Source organism: Temnothorax americanus, unplaced genomic scaffold, assembly GCF_048541705.1.
Source record: "Temnothorax americanus isolate GAGA-0224 unplaced genomic scaffold, ASM4854170v1 Scaffold187, whole genome shotgun sequence".
NCBI lineage: Eukaryota > Metazoa > Arthropoda > Insecta > Hymenoptera > Formicidae > Temnothorax > Temnothorax americanus.
In genome coordinates this window covers 7,046-25,137 of record NW_027509326.1, presented here as the reverse complement: position 1 = coordinate 25,137, position 18,092 = coordinate 7,046, and the positions used below count along the sequence as shown (strand labels likewise).

The 18,092-nt window shown below is 39.5% G+C and overlaps 1 protein-coding gene across 1 annotated transcript; it reads left to right on the top strand.

Moving 5' to 3' along the window:
• Positions 1-16,259: 16,259 nt before the first annotated feature.
• On the top strand, positions 16,260-17,785 carry LOC143896491 (uncharacterized). The gene is made up of 2 exons (XM_077404389.1): positions 16,260-17,265; positions 17,380-17,785. Exons 1-2 carry the CDS (start codon positions 16,908-16,910, stop codon positions 17,589-17,591), a joined length of 570 nt encoding a protein of 189 aa, XP_077260515.1. The 5' UTR covers positions 16,260-16,907; the 3' UTR covers positions 17,592-17,785.
• The last annotated feature ends 307 nt before the right edge of the window (positions 17,786-18,092 follow it).

The window sequence follows — 18,092 nt, the reverse complement described above, 5'->3', positions numbered from 1 at the left end:
TAATGGCAGGCTTTGCAGAAAAAATTAACATTCTCAGGCATGTTATCTAATTGCAACAATCCTTGTTTGTTCATTTTACGCAGGGTTTTACAGCTCACGTGTCCGAGACGCTCGCGTGCCACATCTGTAGATCGGGGACGGTGGCTACACAATTTTTATTGCTTAAAACAGTACAAAACAACATCTGGAATAAATTATTATCTTTTCTTATCCCAGCAGCCTTGAGAACGCCATTTGAGCTTATTTTAACGGCATCACGTTTGAAGACGACAATGTAACCCTTTTTTAGACATGCTTCCACTAAAAACAAATTCTTATTGAGTGAGGGTACGTATAACACATCTTCAAGTTTTCCATCAGACCAGGTTCCATTGATATTTAGTTTGATATGTATCATTCCATGACCTTTGATTTCACATGGAGCTCCATCTCCGAGAGATACATATATTTGTTGCTGCTTTCGACAAAATTTTGAAAACATTCCTTTTCCCAGACAGCACACAATATCTTATGGATGTTCATATTATGTCCAGAATGCCTATGGACGTTATAGTTATGTGGCAAAAATTACGTTCTATTCATGAACAGCAAAGTGAGTCTAATAACTCTTACAATTTCGGCCAATCCTGACTTACAGTCCGTCCTCGGACAATTAATTATTATAATCATACAGCAACATAAAATAAGCGATATTATTATAACTGATTGCTTACTTATTATTTAACTTAATATTGAACAATTAACGTATTAGTGATATGTTGGACTGGGCAGTTATATTTAGCCATGGTCGCATGTTAGAGGCCTCCCATACTCCACAATAGGGTTTGTTAGTATTTTGGAATCCAGTTTTGTCAGTCACCAGATACCTATCATTTTGCAACTCTTTGGCAATCACATACGGTCCTTTAAATTTAGGAATTAGTTCTTTGGCAGCCCCTGGATTTGAATCAAAATTACGTATTATTACTAAGTCTCCCTCATGATAATGATGAACTTTTTTTCGCTTCTTATTGAATTGTTCTGCGCTTTTTTGCTGATTTGCGACTATATTTTGTGATGCTTTAGCTCTAATTTTGTCTAGATTCCTATTACTATCTTTTACATCTTCTAAATAATTAGTAACTTCGTCTTTCAAATTTCCACGTTGATTGACACCAAAAAAGAGTTTGCTAGGGACTTCACCAGTACTCTTATTGAAACTGTTATTGATTGCAAATTCGGCGTCTGACAGAACTTCATACCAATTCTTATGTTTATCCAGTTTAATGAGCTTCGCTATCATTGGAGTGAGTATACGGTTTATGCGTTCGACTTGTCCGTTGGCTTGCGGCGAGCCGGTAGCTACAAGTGTATGCCGAATACCGTGATCAACTATAAAATCGGAATTCCTGGGAAGTAAATGCACTTCCACGATCTGAAATGATTATTTCAGGTATGCTATAATGTCTGAAATAATCAATGAGATTACGAATAACTTCTGCACTAGAAGTAATTTTAGTGGCATACAATCTAACATATTTGGTAAACGCATCTATCACTAAAAATACATATCGCTTCGATGGATGTTTATTATTTATTGGCCCTAGATGGTCTATGTGCAAAGTATCGAAAGGAATGTTTCCCTTTGGAATAGAATGGAGTAAACCCTCTTTTCGTCCACTACTAGGAGAAAATGCTATACATTTTAAGCAATTCTTTATGTGATTTTCGACCTTATACTTCAAGTTAGGGAACCAATAGTTGCGCATGATATTATTTACAGTTTTTTCTACTCCTAAGTGTCCCATTTCGTCATGGTACTTGTACAAAATATTCTTTTCCATTGACGTTGGCACATAAAATAGCAATTTTGAATGTTTTTTTCTATAAATCAAACCATTTCGCATTTCATAATAAGAGTCCTCTTTTTTCTTTAATTTGTCACGTAAATTCCGTATAACTTCATCTTCACCCTGACATATTGAAAGGTTAAATTCTAACGGGTTGTCTTCAATAACCAAAATATTGTTTACTCTACTGAGGGCATCCACATGCTGCATTCGTGCTCCTATCCTATGCTCGACTTCGTAATCGAAATTCTGGAGTTCCAATGCCCATCGTGCTATGCGTAGATTAATATCTTTTTTATTTAATGTAAGTTTAAGTGAATCACAGTCAATAACAATCTTAAATTTGATTCCCTGTAAATAAACTGTGAATCTACGTAGGGCGTAAATTATTGCCAACGTCTCCAATTCAAAACTGTGATAGCAACTTTCTACCTCGGAAGTTCGTTTAGAGAAGTAGAATACCGGATGAAATTTTAAATCTGATTTACGTTGCATAAGGATTGCACCGAATCCTAAGGAGCTCGCGTCACAATGCAATTCGGTGATGTCATTAGGATTGTATATGGCTAATAACGGAGAAGAAATGAGTTTAGATTTTATAGTTTCAAAAGCTTCTAATTCCTTATTACCAAATCTGAAGGGAGTATTAGCCCTAAGTAGATCATATAGAGGTTTAGCAGTAACTGCAAATCCTTCAATAAACTTTCGAAAATAAGAGCTTAATCCGAAAAAGCTATGCACGTCTTTTGTGTTTCGGGGTATGGGAAAGTCTTCAACTGCTAATATGCCACTCATGGTGGGCTGTATTCCTTCTCCAGAGACAGTATACTCTAAGTAGTCTATTTTAGTGGCAAGAAATTTACATTTGTCTAATCTTAGTTCCAATTTATTACGCACTAATAATTGAAAAACTCGTTTCAAGATCGCTAAGTGATGCTCCAACGTCTCTGACATTATCAATATATCATCTAAGTATATTGCTACATCTCCAGAGTCTATTAATTCTTTGAATATTTCGTAAATAAATCGTTGAAATCTGGGCGGCCCGATTTTCAATCCAAAGGGCATTTTTAAATATTCGTAATGTCCTAATGCAGTAACAAAAGCGGTATATTTAATTGATTCGGGCGCCATAATAATGTGAAAAAATCCGTTCCTTAAATCTAGCCGGCTAAAATATTTCTTATTATTTAAGAGCATAAGTTGATCTTCGACCAATGGTAAGGGGTGATTATCCCTGGCTAAAATCTTATTTAGAAAACGGTAATCAACACACATACGAGGCTCGCCATTTTTCTTTTTTACCATAATAATTGGAGAAGCGTATTCGGACTCACTGGATCGGATTACATTTTTAGCCCTTAAATCGTCCAACATTACACGTAATTGCTCTTTCTCTGCGTACGACATACGTCTAGGCTGAAAATGGAAAGGTTGTGGATTATTTAGATTTAACTTAAGTTCGCTTTTAGTTTCGGTTGTTTCTGGTCGTAACGGTTCCACATAATGCGTAAGATATAATCTTTTTAACTCTGTCTTAATGTCATTAGGTACGTCAGGATTTATTTTTAAGGAATCTATGTCTTTAGTAGTCGAAGTTTCAACATCTATATTCATAATTGCATCAATTGTTTCTTTTTCTTCCTCTACATTTCTATCGGATAAAACTAACTGGAATAACTTAAGAACATCGCGACCCAGAACAACGCATGATGTCATCGTATCGTTAGGCACAACTAATAACGTAACGTTCTCTTTGGTATGACCATTTAGCGTAACATTAGCGACTATAGATCCCTTAACAATAAGTTGTGATTGATTAATTCCATAAAATTTATTAACTAAGTGATTGTCTCTTTGAATATTAAAGTGTTTTACGAACTGTTTTTTTATAAAACTAATAGGAATTCCGGTGTCTAACAAAGTACGTAGCGAATAATTATAATTATTACTTTCAAAGCTTATCTGATATTCGACATTCTTTTGAAAATCAGTCTTTTCTGTGACGCTGTTGACGTTGACCACTTCTTTCTTCTCCTCTTTCTTAGGGCAATCTCTCGCTGCATGTCCCATTGTTCCGCATTTGAAGCAGGATCCCCGTTCGCCTTTGGGCTGCTTACACTCGGCGGCTATGTGGCCGGTTCTGCTGCAGTTATAACATCGGATAGTTGTTGAACTCTTATCTTCCTCGTTCGCTCTATTCTCCTTGACACGAAGACTTTTGTCATTGGTCATCTTTGCTCCCTGCCTGACATTCGTATCGGTGCGTATGGTGATTTTCTTAAAAGACTGCATCAACTCTGCCATAGACGAGAAATTTTGCATGCGTGCTTGATTCTGCAACTGACGATCAGGAATACCGTCTATAACATAATCCATAATCTCATCTGCTGCTATAGGTATCCAATTCGCTTTAATGATTTTGTCATGATAGTAGTCATGGAAACTTTCGCTGGGTTGCCACATGCGTGCCTCGAATTGTTTACGCAAATCGATTTTATTTGGTCGACAATCGAACATCGCTTTTATTTCTTTTAGAAAGTCATTAAGCGTCATTTGTAGCAATTCAGGTTTGGAATGCAGCCAATTTTGTACTTTGCCTTTAAGTCGAGATCAGAGTAAAATCTTTGCAGTATTATCATCGAGTTCATAAGTCTCTCACAGAAATCGTAGCTGCCTTTCCCATTGCTCGAAGTTGGAATCAATACCCGTAAATTCGCCTAGCAGCTCGCCAATTGCTTTAATATTGATCTGCGATTTAGCAATGCGTTCAGAATCATGTGAACGGGGAGACGCGTTTCTCAAAAGCTCATTTTCACGCCTCATTAGATCTAATTCTCGCTCTATCAATAGCGTCGCATAAATTCGAGTTCCTGAGCATAATCGAGTCTTCCCGTTTCGGCCGGTAGTACTGACCTTTGGTCCTCCGCATTTCCGGTTACCTGGGACGTCGTAAATGTCCTCGCTAATTCCTGATTATCCTGCGCCATTCATCGTCTTCGTCCATCCATGTTCCTTCCGGATCTGCCTGCATTATCCTGCCTATCAACTCAGATTTATTTCCGCTCGTACTCAAGCCTAACCGCTTAAGTTTCTGCTTCAGAGTATTAACCGAAAAATCCAGCGGACTCTTCCTTGTTTCGTTGTCAGTCATAATCAATTCTCGATGTCGGATATCGTTGCTTTCTAAAAGATTCTCGTCTTAACCTCGAATCGTCACGTAATACATAAACTCGTGGACCGGTTCTTGGCACTTAATTCACGAACTTACAAGATCTGGATCTTTATCCCACTTCTGAAATTGTTAGATCCTTTTATTGCTTTTTTTCTCTTACAAATCGTTTTTTACCATGTCTCGCTTTTCTCGCTCGCTAGCTTCTGTTTTTTTCTAGCCTTGTTCGTCACGCTCGTTCTTTTTTCACTTTCACTATCATACACAGATATCGCACAGATCGCGCGGAGTATAGCTGAGTAGCGCCGATACGAGCGGTAGATTAAGAAATATAACTATATAACTCTTACAATATGAACATATATAAATGAGATATGAACAGATATAAGTTTTACATGCCCAATAGAGCATATTTAATCATATATGGTTATCTATCGCCATATATGATCAGATCGTACATTATACATGACACAAGATCTGATCATATAAGTTCATATATGGTCAGACAACTCTCTTTCTATCGCTCACCTATCTAAGAATTTTAGACAAACCTCTGCCGTGTTTGCCATTACTTTTTAAAAACATAATTAAAAAAATTAAATAAAAAAATTAAATAATTAAAAATAAATATTAAAGACAGAAAGTAAAAAAGTGTTTATATATAGGCACCTATATACAGGCATTGTGATTATAATTACTTCATTGTGAATATAATTAATGTGATTTCTGTCCAATGCTCTGAATGTCAACGTGAAGAAATTCAAGCAAGCGCGGGTAAACGGCTGGGCTGCTGCCCAATCCCAGGTGTCAGCTGGGTAACGGATGCAGCCAGTAGTACTGAACAGGGTAGCGTTTCGCGAGGCGAGCGCGGCGTGCTCGTGCGTGGGAAATGCCCAACACGAGCGGGGTAAATGGCCTACCACGTGCCGTATATTCTTAAGGCGTGTCGACTGCTGCCGAATCCCGTATCTCCGGGCAACCGATGAGCGACACGTTCATAGCACGGGGTGACTTGTGCGATACGTGGGAGCTGGCGGCATAAGCACCAGCGGCGGCGACTCGTCAAACGTGAGCTATGATCGCTCGACACGAGTACTACGGGGGTAGGGAGCTCCGCCGGGAGGCTACCGGTGCCCTACCAGATGGTGTCGGACTCGTAGGGGCGGTGGTTGTCATAGCCGAGTGAGCGGCAAGGAGGGCTTAGTGGGGGTCTGCGCCTTGAAGCTCATGTTGCGCATTACCTGTTGAGGGGGTGCCTTGGCACCTCGGTCCTGTCAGTTTGAGCTGATCTAATCCGAGTAGATTACGCTTGCTGCAGGACTGAACCCTGCTACCTGGGGAACAGCTCAGGTACAATAGCGAGTCATAAGTGCGTTACGGGAAACCGTGTCTGCCAGTGGCCAAAAGTGGCGCCTATACCGAGAGTGCGTAATCTTCGGGTATGTATCTCTGTAATGGGCAAATCCACGGTGGCGTGTTCCGTTACTGCTGTGCAGGGAAGTACTGATAACGTTAGTCGCACTCCGACCACGGTGAGGATCCTGGGGGGGCTAACTGCCCCCCCAGACCCCTCGGTGCGGTCGTAACTATGACTCTCTTAACAGTAGCCAAATGCCTCGTCATCTAATTAGTGACGCGCATGAATGGATTAACAAGATTCCCACTGTTCCTATCTACTATCTAGCGAAACCACTGCTAAGGGAACGGGCTTGGAAAAATTAGCGGGGAAAGAAGACCCTGTTGAGCTTGACTCTAGTCTGGCACAGTAATTCAATTAATTGTATTCAGTAAAAAGCTGCTTTGCAACTGCAGTTGTACAATTCGTAAATTTGATTGGTGTATTATTCTTAGTTTTGGCCAAAATTAAATGCATACACTAATCGCATTCACAAATTTTACAACAATTGCAAAGTAGTTTTCTCTGCTGAACACAGCTTTTTATTACTTGCGTTATATGTATGAGCCGCCATTTCCTGCGCGTGCGCAAACAACCCGGCAACCAAACAACGACTTGAATATTTCGTTGAGCACCGACGGCGCCAAACAGCACTGCTGCAATTGGATATAAGTCCGTTATCGGAGAACTTCGGAAAGATGTTAATAAACTAAAATAAGGTAGAGAATAACGTAAGTCGCGAAAGCTATATATTTTACAGTCTTTTACGTCTTACGTTTTTTTATGTATGCCATGCTTTACTTTATGTTCACGCTACGACAGACGTCTCATTCTTTGTCATCAGCCGAAAGGGCATTGGACCCTTGCGGCAACCCAATGCAAAATATTAACCATGTAATATTTAATTGTGGATTGTACTGTAGTAAAGCTTCTTATTTAGTCAAATACATTCAGGAAACCTTTCCTCAATCTCCAAGAGATATTCTCCCATTTTTAAATAATCTCTCTCATCAATTGATCCGTCTTCTCCTCGCAACTTGCCAGTCTATGGATCTCCCACCCTTAGAAAGAACCGAAGAGTTTAATCGGAGGATCATGTTAATCGGAGACGGTGAATCGGCCCATATCTGCAGTGAGGAAATAATAATCAATATCGAGTCGAAATCGATTTATTCTGAGTCGAAAAGTCATCGAAAGTTGTGCCATAAATCAATCAAAATCGATGAATATTTCAATTACTTTTTGATATACGTTTTCGACGTCAATTAGACCTCGATTCGATGGGTCATTTCTCGCTGGGATATTGGGCTCAATGGTTCTAGGAAGAAATCTCCCCGGAAAAATCCTACCCGAAAATAAGTTCCCGGGAAAATCTCCCCGGAAAAAATCTCCCCCGGAAAAAATCTCCCCATCCAAAATTCCAGTACTACTGTATTTTAAATTGAGATGGGCATTTTTAAAAGCCGTTACACTAGACTGTGCAACTTTATTTGGTGCTTGCATATGTTATTATTCGGAACCGTCAACTGATTGTACTGTGTTTACTCATCGTCAGCAATATCACCTCGAATAATAGTAATCAGTCTGTCGTAAGTACTGGTAGCGATATTATCGTGCACCATGCCGCTCAAATTTGTAAAAAGCAACAAGGGAAAGAATCAGCTGATTGCTGATGGTGAATTGTATTACAAGCATGGGGAAGGGTCTAATGGAAAAGTTATTTGGCGGTGTGTGCAGTATAAAACCGGGTGTCGGGGGATTTGTCACACGTCGTCGGAGTTACGCGATGGTACGTAAATTAATGTACTTAATAGCAGTATCGGAAAATTGTCATTACTCTTTTATTTTTTGCTTATTATAGGCATCATTTTGCATCAAACTGAGCACACAACTCACACTCCTAACGCTGCAGCAGTTGAGACAAAGCGCGTTGTTGCAAAATTACGGAAGAAAGCGGTGACAAGCAAGAAAGCATCATCGTCGTTAGTGGCGTCCGTGCTGGGTACGGTGTCGTTTCTTGTTGCTGCACAATTACCGAGTGCTGAATCATTGAGTCGGACTGTCCGAGGAATCCGTCAAAGGAACAATTTTTTACCGCTTAATCCCAGGAAGAACACATTGTATGAAATACCAGAACACTTTCAAAAGACATTGAAGAGCGTGAAATTCTTGTTATTCGACTCTGAGGATATTAACAACAGACTGCTTATATTTGCTATGGAGGATAATCTGCAGGTGTTGCGAGGATGTGACATATGGTATTGTGATGGTACTTTTAAAGTAGTGCCTGAAATATTCGACCAACTGTACACCGTACATGGGGAGGTGAATGGCAAAGTTGTGCCTCTTGTACATGCGTTATGCCCTAATCGACGCAAGAAAACATATCAAACTCTGTTGCGGGTTCTAAAAGATGCTATTTCCGGGGTGGTCCCAAAAAATGTAATGTCGGATTTTGAGATGGCATTTTTAAAAGCCGTTACACTAGAATTTCCCGAGTGTGAAATCAAAGGGTGTTTATTCCATTTCGGTCAAGCACTTTGGCGTAGTATACAAGATCACGACCTTGCGCCATTGTACCGCGAGAGCAGCCGCGTAGCTCGTAATTTGCGAATGTTATTCGGATTGGCATTTGTTCCTTCCTGCGATGTCACTTACGCGTACGATGCTTTGCTGCAGTCAAAATTTTTCACGGATAATGAAAAGGATTTGAGAGGTTTCCTTGATTATTTTGAGCACACTTGGGTTGGCGTATTAGGTCGTCGTAAAGTACGACGCGGCGCATTGTTTGATATTTCTTTGTGGTCCACTACTCCTCAATGATGGTGGCTGTTGCTCGTACCAACAATGCAGTGGAAGGATGACACCATGCACTAAATCGGAGAGCAAAGGGTTCCCATCTCGTACTGTGGAAAATGATTGAGTTGCTTCAAGCAGAGCAGGGTCTCGTCGAAGCTCACATTGCGCGCGCGAATGCTCACGCTCCTGCAAATAATAGAAACAAGCGCTACAAAGACAACGATGCGCGATTGAAGAGTCTCGTTGCAGCCTACAACCGACAGGATGTGTTACAATATTTGAAGAATGTCGCTGCCAATCTGTCGTTATAAAAATGTGTTATAAATTATGTGTTATTTATCTTTGTTGTTAGTTACGCCGATTGTATTACGTTAATTGCGCTTTGTTGGATGCGTTGAAAATCCTGAGGAATGTTGCTGTCAATCTTTTATTGTATTAAATTATCATGAGTTATGTATTTATTGTCTTTGTTTTTAGTCACGACAACTTTTTTAATTTATTTGGGCTTTGCTGGTTGTGTTAAACTTTTTGAGAAATGTTGTCTTGCAAAGTATATGCGTGGGCTTTTCACACGTGGAAAGTAAACCCATGTGGCACCTCGCCTCGCGCAAAAAGTGTATGCGTGGAGGCAGTAGGTTCCGCCCCCCTGCGGAGGGCTCCACTATCATTAAACTATACACATAATGTGCCTTGCAAAGTACGTGCGTGGGCTTTTTACACGTGGAAAGTTGTAAACCCATGTGGCACCTTGGTTTTTGCTGGGCACGAAAATTTTTTCCGGAGGAAATATTTTCCGGAGGAGATTTTTTCCGGGGAAGATTTTTTGATGGGAAGATTTTTTCCGAAGAGATTTTTTCCGGGAACTGATTTCCGGGAGATTTTTTCCGGGGAACAAAACGTCGGTTACGGGGCTCAATACAGGCGCCAGACCTAAAATCTAATAAAATTGTCTACTGCAATCTTCTTCAAACCTTTTAACTTATTCTATCTAAAACACTTTTCCAATAAACCAATACTTTCTGAAATAATTGGTGGAAATAATTGGCACACGAAATAAGACCTTATTATATATGTTGGAGTGGAAGTTTATGCACATGGGCAAGAATCACTTATGTGGAGAATTTAACAGTTCAGTGCGATCCCGAACAAAAGGAACTTCGCGCTCCGGAGTCCGCGACGTGAGTGAGCTCCGCTTTGTCTCCTCACGATCGCGAAGTCTTTCGATCATCAATAACATTGGTGCAAACACGCATCGGCCGCGTGCCGCCTCAGTGTACTTCCGCATATACACAGCTGTTAGAAATTAGATCATCTCTATTTCTAACAATATATAATATATATTGGGATCTGACATTCGTCGCTATGACATCTGGTGGTCGAAAGTGAAAGCACTCCATGGGTACAGATTTCGTGGCATTGTACAGGCTTGACGTGCGGTCGTACTGGGTTTGTATTTTTATTAATATGGAATTTCCTCCGCGTTGTAAATCTACGAGCAGAATTAAGTGTTCAGTTTGCGGTTGTAAAAGTAAGGTTGATCGTAATTTAAATGTACGATTACATTTCTCAAAAATTTAATTTGGCAGTTGGATTTTTGATATATTTTTTTTTATTTCACATAATGAGTAATAGCAAGTAGTTTATTAAAATGTTAAACACATGCATATATCATCTTATATCAACTTTTAAAATAAACTTTATCACATTAACATGTTAACATTAATATAAATATATACTCATTCTTTTAACTTTTTCCATATCTTATAATCCTATATCTAGTGACTTTCTATATCTTATAACTTTTAACCCTTTTCTATTTATAAAGACTTTTGTATATAATCTTTTATATAATCTTGTAATCATTTCTATATTTTATAACTTTTAACTCTTTTATAATCCTATGACTCAATGTTTTCGCTAGCATCTTTTATTCAACTTTCAGTTCTTAAACAGTGTTGGGGATTCCCGCAATTTATTAGTGTAAAATTTGTATCTATCCGTTACATGTATTGCTATATACTTTTCCTCGTTTTTATCTCTCACGCATAAGAATGTATAAGTTTGGAAACGCCGGAGGGAGCCGATCCGCGCCAAAGGCGAGCGCGCGTCAGCATATCCCCACGCGGCTCGCCTGACAACCGGCCTCCCTCCCAACGAACCCGCCGCGCCGGGGTATTAAAGCCGGCGCTCCGACAGGAGCCGGCACTTTGTCTTCACGACAGCTTTCCGCTGGTCCCGACGAAGCCTACCGTCCAAACTTTCAAGAGACACACCAAACGGGGTCCAGAGTCTGAGCCCCGACCGAGAGTTCTCAGGTGTCCTCGCACTTCGACAAATTCACTCCCGACGGCCACGGCCAAGCGGGGTCAAGCGTGCTCGGCCTCGTAACGAGGGTTCTCGTTACCATAGCCCCGGGAACCCGCAATCCTCCGCTTTAAATTACCTATCGCGTTTTCGCCCGCGTGCTAATACCGTCCCGTGTACCGCGCCGAGTAGTATTGATAATGTTGTAATACCGCGTGCATTAGCCCGCGCCGAGTGCACTACTGTAAATTACCGCGTCCATCTAACACTGTAATCTCGCGTTCCGTATCGCAGCACTACCATTCTCTGTACATACCGCGCTCCGTCACTTTATATCTATTATATCGAATAAACGTTTTTGTGTATATTACAAGCTGATTACTGTCTCTGGGCCTTCCATCGCATCCCTGATTCAGCGAGCTAGTCCGCGTTCAATTACAAAGCTAGGCCGTTCCACAATCGAAAAAATAAAGCGGAGCCGCACGTGAGATGTCGCGTCTTTTTTGGACGGATCCGGCAGTTCGTTCGGCGTGTTCACTACGCGCCCGAACAAACAGATTTCATGCAACATAATGTCATAGTATACTTTTTTTAATTCTTAAAATGCTGTAAATTGAAAAATATTACTTTTTTATCGACTAAAGTTCAATTCCGTCGTATACAATTCTTTAAGATTCACTCAATTATTTTTTAAAAAATTGGAAAAATTTTGTAACCGATTTCCAAAAAAATACTGGTTCTCAAAAAAGTCGGTAACAAAAAACTATACAGTTTATAGCATTCCTCGGAAAATTCTATCCCCTGTTTTATAAACAATTCTTTAAAATTCGATCAATTATTTCCCGAAAAATTCGAAAAACTTCTGATACTGGATCCCAAAAAGATAAAAAAATTATATACTTTATAGCACTCCTCGGGAAATTTTACCCCTACTTTATGTACAATTTTTTGAGATTCGGTCATTTGGAACCGGTTTCCAAAAAGATTGGTAACAAAAAATAGTATACTTTATAGCACTCTCCGGGAAATTCTACCCTTATTTCATGTATAATTCTTTGAGATTCAATTAATTATTTCCCGAAAAATTAGAAAAATTAAAAAAACTGGTTTTCAAAAAGATTGGTAACAAAAACTGTACACATCATGGCGCTCCCCGTAAAATTCTACCCTTATTACTTCATATACAATTCTTTAAGATTCGGTCAATTAATTCCCCAAAAAATTAAAAACATTTACCGGCTTCCAAAAAGATCGGTAACGAAAAATTATACATTTTATAGCACTCCCCGAAAAATTCTACCCCTGTTTGATCTATAATTCTTTGAGATTTGGTCATTTATTTCCTAAAGAATTAGAAAAATTGGTTTCCAGAAAATTGGTAACAAAAAACTATGCACATAGTGGCACTCCCCGAAAAATTTTACCCCTATTTCATATACTTTTGGTAATAATTCTGTTCAGGGGTTTGGGCTGAGCGTTGATGAGTGAGTGAGTGAGTCAGTCAGTCCGGGAATTTGTTTATATATATATATATATATATATATATATATATATATATTGTTACGCTCGTCAGCCGCACGTTTACACTCACTCACTCACTCGCGGCGCGTTTCTCAAGACTCTCACAAGAAAAGAGGACACGTTGTTAGAAAAGGAAACTCTTTTATTAATCTCCCGTTATTAAAGAAGAGCTCGGGCTGACACGTCCGAACGAGACGAGACCCAGAGCAAATCTGAACATCGGGTATAAACAGAACATCTGGTAGGAAAATCAATAATCAATTGAGCATCAGAGAAAATCAATATTCACATAAACAAGCGTCACTAAGGACGATTCGCGGCGCGACATTTACTACCGGGCGACTCGCATGAAGCGCGCGGCACGGGTGCAACACTACCCCCCCCCCTCTTCCAAGATTGTCGTCCCGACAATCCGGGAGGGTAGTCTCCTGCAGTCTAACTTCTGTTCCGTAGACTCCAGGGCAACCAATGGTTAACTTGTTCTACTTGAGCTGCTGCTCCAAGTTTCTGGACCCCATCTTTCCTGGTCCCCAGAAGCCACACAACAGGTCCCCGAACCGTTCCTCTTCCGGAGGGAGCTGGCCAGACTTCCCCCTCCGCCGGTTTCAGACGACCCAGAAGAAGCTCTGCTCTCTTGATGTGCTCCCCCGCTGCCGACCTCCACGACGCCGCCCCACTAATTCTTTAGACAAGGGGGGGGGGGGAAAATTTGTGTGGACCCAGCGTCTTTTCAGACTCCCCAAGTCCCTGCCTCAGCATTTGCTCTACGTTCCACGGGAAAACCACAGCTCAAAAACCGTGGGCGAGGCTTCTTAGAAAAACTTCCTTAGAGGAGTCTTCGGCCGATGTTCTGCCGCAGTAATCTCTCTGTGTACCGCTGACTCCCTCTAGGAAAACAAGAGTAACACGCACAGTAACTGAGAATAAACAGAATACCGTAATCAAATCAAAACTCATTGTTTCAGAATTCTTTATTTAATTATACACATATTTATAAATTTCATTTGTAAACTAAAATTATTACTTTTAGAACTCCTTTGATCCGAGCTCCGATTTTTACAACCTCAACTCAATTTTCTTTCAGAAAACAAAGCCAACCTATCCGAATGAACAATTTTCTTCCTATGACGAGGTGATTTCTGGATACAGTAAACAACGTCACTCAGTTTCTTCACAATACAAAAAGGGCCCTCCCAATTGCTCTGCAATTTCGAAGCTTTCTCCTTAATCCTACAGGGATTGTAGAACCAGACTTTTTGTCCTTCCTGAAAAAGAATTCGTCTGGCTCCCCGATCATACCAGAATTTGATCCGAGAAGACTTAACGTCCATGCGTGCTCTAACACCAGAATGGATCTCTTCCAATTTTCCTTTAAGATTTCCAATAAATCCGTCAAACTGCTCCTCCTCCCCATGAGGCTGCGGTGGATTTCCCTGCAACAAATCTAAAGGAAGTCTAAGATTTCGAGCAAAACATAATTCCGCAGGAGTCAAACCAGTGGTTTCGTGTTTTGAAGATCTATAGGCTAACAAGAACATAGGAATCCATTGATTCCAATCCCTTTGATTTCCAGAAATATACTTCGCTAAATAGTTAGTAATAATTTGATGTTGACGTTCGATTTGCCCATCCGATTGAGGATGTAAGGCAGTAGTCCTCGTCTTCCTAATCCCAAGAAGATCCATTAATTCCGCAAAAAGTCTCGATTCAAAATTCTTTCCCTGATCTGTGTGCACCTCCGAAGGAACTCCATATCTGGAGACAAATTGACTAACAAAAATTTCTGCTACAGTTCTTGCTCTTATATTCTTTAATGGGAAAGCTTCCACCCATTTAGTGAAACAATCCACTACGACGAGAAGATATTTATTTCCGGATGCGGTCATAGGAAGAGGGTCTAGAATATCCATTTGGATTCTTTCAAATGGTGCCTTTACATTATAAATCTGTAAAGGGGATTTCCCTTTTCCAGCAGGGCCCCTCCTGGAAATACACATTGTGCAAGATTTGCACCACTCCTCCACATCCTGTTTGCAGGTTGCCCAGTAAAAACGCCGCCGGATCTTTTCCAGAGTTTTGTTAACACCAAAATGTCCTCCTGAGGGAGAATCATGAGCTTCCTCCAAAATCTCTTTGACATGACTTCAGGGAACAACAAGCTGAAGAAAGCTTGTTTTCAAATTTGGAGCTTCCCATTTCTTATAGAGGATTCTTTCCTTTAGAACCAGAGCGTCCCAATGTAACCAATAAATCTGAGAAGAAACGTCCCCACCAGGAATTTCAGAGCGTGGTGGGCGGATCTCTGTTTCTTTGGCTCGCAGAAAGAATGCAATTTCTGCGTCCTCAGTCTGTTCCTTACGCCAAACTTCTGGGCTCTCTCCTTGAAGAATTATACGAGCAACCATCTTATCCTGTTCCTTGATACTCCTTTCCTTAACCTTTTCACAATAAGAACAGCCAAATTTTTTACACCGTCGCCTAGATAGACCGTCAGCATTCTTGTGAGACTCCCCTTTACGATTAATAACTTCAAATTCGTACTGCTGGAGTCTTTCCATCCATCGGGCTAACTGGCCTTCCAAATCCTTAAAAGATATAAGCCATTTCAAAGAAACATGATCAGTACGAATAACAAACTTCCGTCCCAAAAGATAATGACGGAAAAATTTCACAGAGTCCACTACTGCCAAAAGCTCTCGGCGAGTGACACAATCATTTCTTTCCGCCTTGTTTAGAATTTGACTATAAAAAGCTATAATCCTTTCCCTCCCCTCTTGTTTTTGCGATAAAACCGCGCCAATACCGATATTCGAAGCATCGGTATCTAAAACAAATTCTCCTTCCTTTTTAGGAAAAGAGAGAATCGGAGGAGAAGATAAAACCTGCTTTAACTCTTCAAAATCTTTTTGATGCTCCTCCCTCCAAACAAATTTGGTTTGGTTTCCTGTGAGGGAGTAAAGAGACTTTGCTAAGGAAGAAAAACCTTTAACAAATTTCCGATAATACGAGCAAAAACCCAAGAAACTCCGTAATTGTTTTCTCGTATGCGGTACCGGCCAATCTTTCACCGCAGCTATCTTTTCAAGATCAGTAGTTATGCCGTCCGCCGAAATAATATGTCCCAAATATTTTACATTTTTATTTAAAAAAATACATTTATTAGGATTCAATTTCAAATTCACTTCTCTAAGACGCAAAAACACTGTCTCAAGATTCTTTAGCATCTCAGCAAAACTTTTACCGAAAATAATTACGTCATCTAGGTAAACTAAACAAATTTTAAATAACAAATCTTTAAGAACTTTCTCCATAAGACGCTGAAACGTAGCGGAGGCGTTACATAGGCCAAAAGGCATAACAGTGAACTGCCAGAAACCGCTACCGATAGAAAACGCTGTCTTTTCTCTATCTTTGGAACGAATTTTAATCTGCCAGTATCCGCTTTTTAAGGAGGGTGGCTAGTGTCATTGCGGGGCAGGCGGCAAGAGGGGAAAGCTTATAGGTGTAGCGTTGCTTTTTGCTGCCTCTCTCTCTCCAACGCCCAATATATGTTTATGTCTTTTTTAAGTGCAGAAAGTTCAAGCGCGCACATAGCCTGTACTTTTACACGGACGCTGCTAACTCTAAATAATCACATTTTTCATCGCGATAAATAAACAAGTTTGAGCAAATAAATATGTGGAATGCATTTTATTAGCTATTTCTTAAGGTTTTAATTTGTTGTTTGTACAATTAAAACCCAAATACGTTATTATTCACGTTGAAATTTGGCAACCACGCAATTTCGTTCTCAGTAGCTGGTAGCACTGATACAATAACCTCGGGCCTCGGGAAGACAGGAACGCGAGAGATCTTGAAGTATTTAATTTTGGTGTTCTCGACGAAAATGAAAAGGTGGAAAGAAAAACTGCAAACTGTAAAGCAGTACAATCGTCGTTTGAAGCAAGTGGAGAATGGAAAGCGGCGAAGAAAAGAAGAAGAGACAGAAGAGACAGAAGAAACAGAATGCGTGGTCGATGGGCGACGTATAATTGATTTAAAGGTTATGTCGCAACACATGATCTATACTTTCTGTAATGAGGATTTATGGATGAGAAATATTAAACAAGAAAAGAAATATGGTTTGGCTTCAGTATTTTCTGTACTCTGCCAAAACTGCCTGCTAATGAATAAGGTACCGAGTGGATATATGCATCCTGGACCAAATAAGTTGCAATACGATGTCAACACTAAATCAGCGTTAGGTAAGTTGTACATTATAAATCTTTTTACATATTTGCAAAATTGTATAATTCATTAATAAAAATAAAAAATTAAATAAAATATTTACATTTTCTAACGATGGGACTTTTGTACAGGGACTGTACACTCAGGATTAGGATACACATCTGTTAACAAGTATCTGCAGTGCCTGAATATCCCAAACATGAGTCCGTCCTCGTACAAACGATATGAGAGAGAGATTGGACCTATAATTGAAGTAGTTGCAAAGCAAAGCTGTCAAGAAGCCACAAAATTAGAACAATTTTTAACAATACAAAATGTGGAGTCTTTGGAAAGACTTTTGTAAGTTTATTGACGTCAGGATTTTTACGAGCATTTGTTTTCTCTATTTTCACTAAATTGCATAGGTCAATAATAATTGTATTAGACATAATAGTATTAGACAGACTTTTTTTTACAACAAAATCCAGTTTTTTTAAATGTTTATTTTTTATTTTAAAAGTTTATATTTTTTAATGATAATGAATTTTACAATAATTACATGCATAAGCAGGATTATAGGAAATATACATACAAATTTTTAATAATTGTATGTACATATGAATATTATAAAATGACTCGTAAATAAAAAAAAAAATTATGTTTGTATCCAATCTAAAACTATAAATAAAATCTATAATTATACACAGCAAAAACTCAGACATTTATTATATCTCCTTCGTATTCTTACTCTCATTATTTTTCCCTAATGATGTATAGGCCTGAAGATCTTCGAAGCGGGTTTCTAGTTAGAAGTAGAGAAGAATCCGAAGATTCAGTTCTATTAACGAAAAAAACAGATGATTCT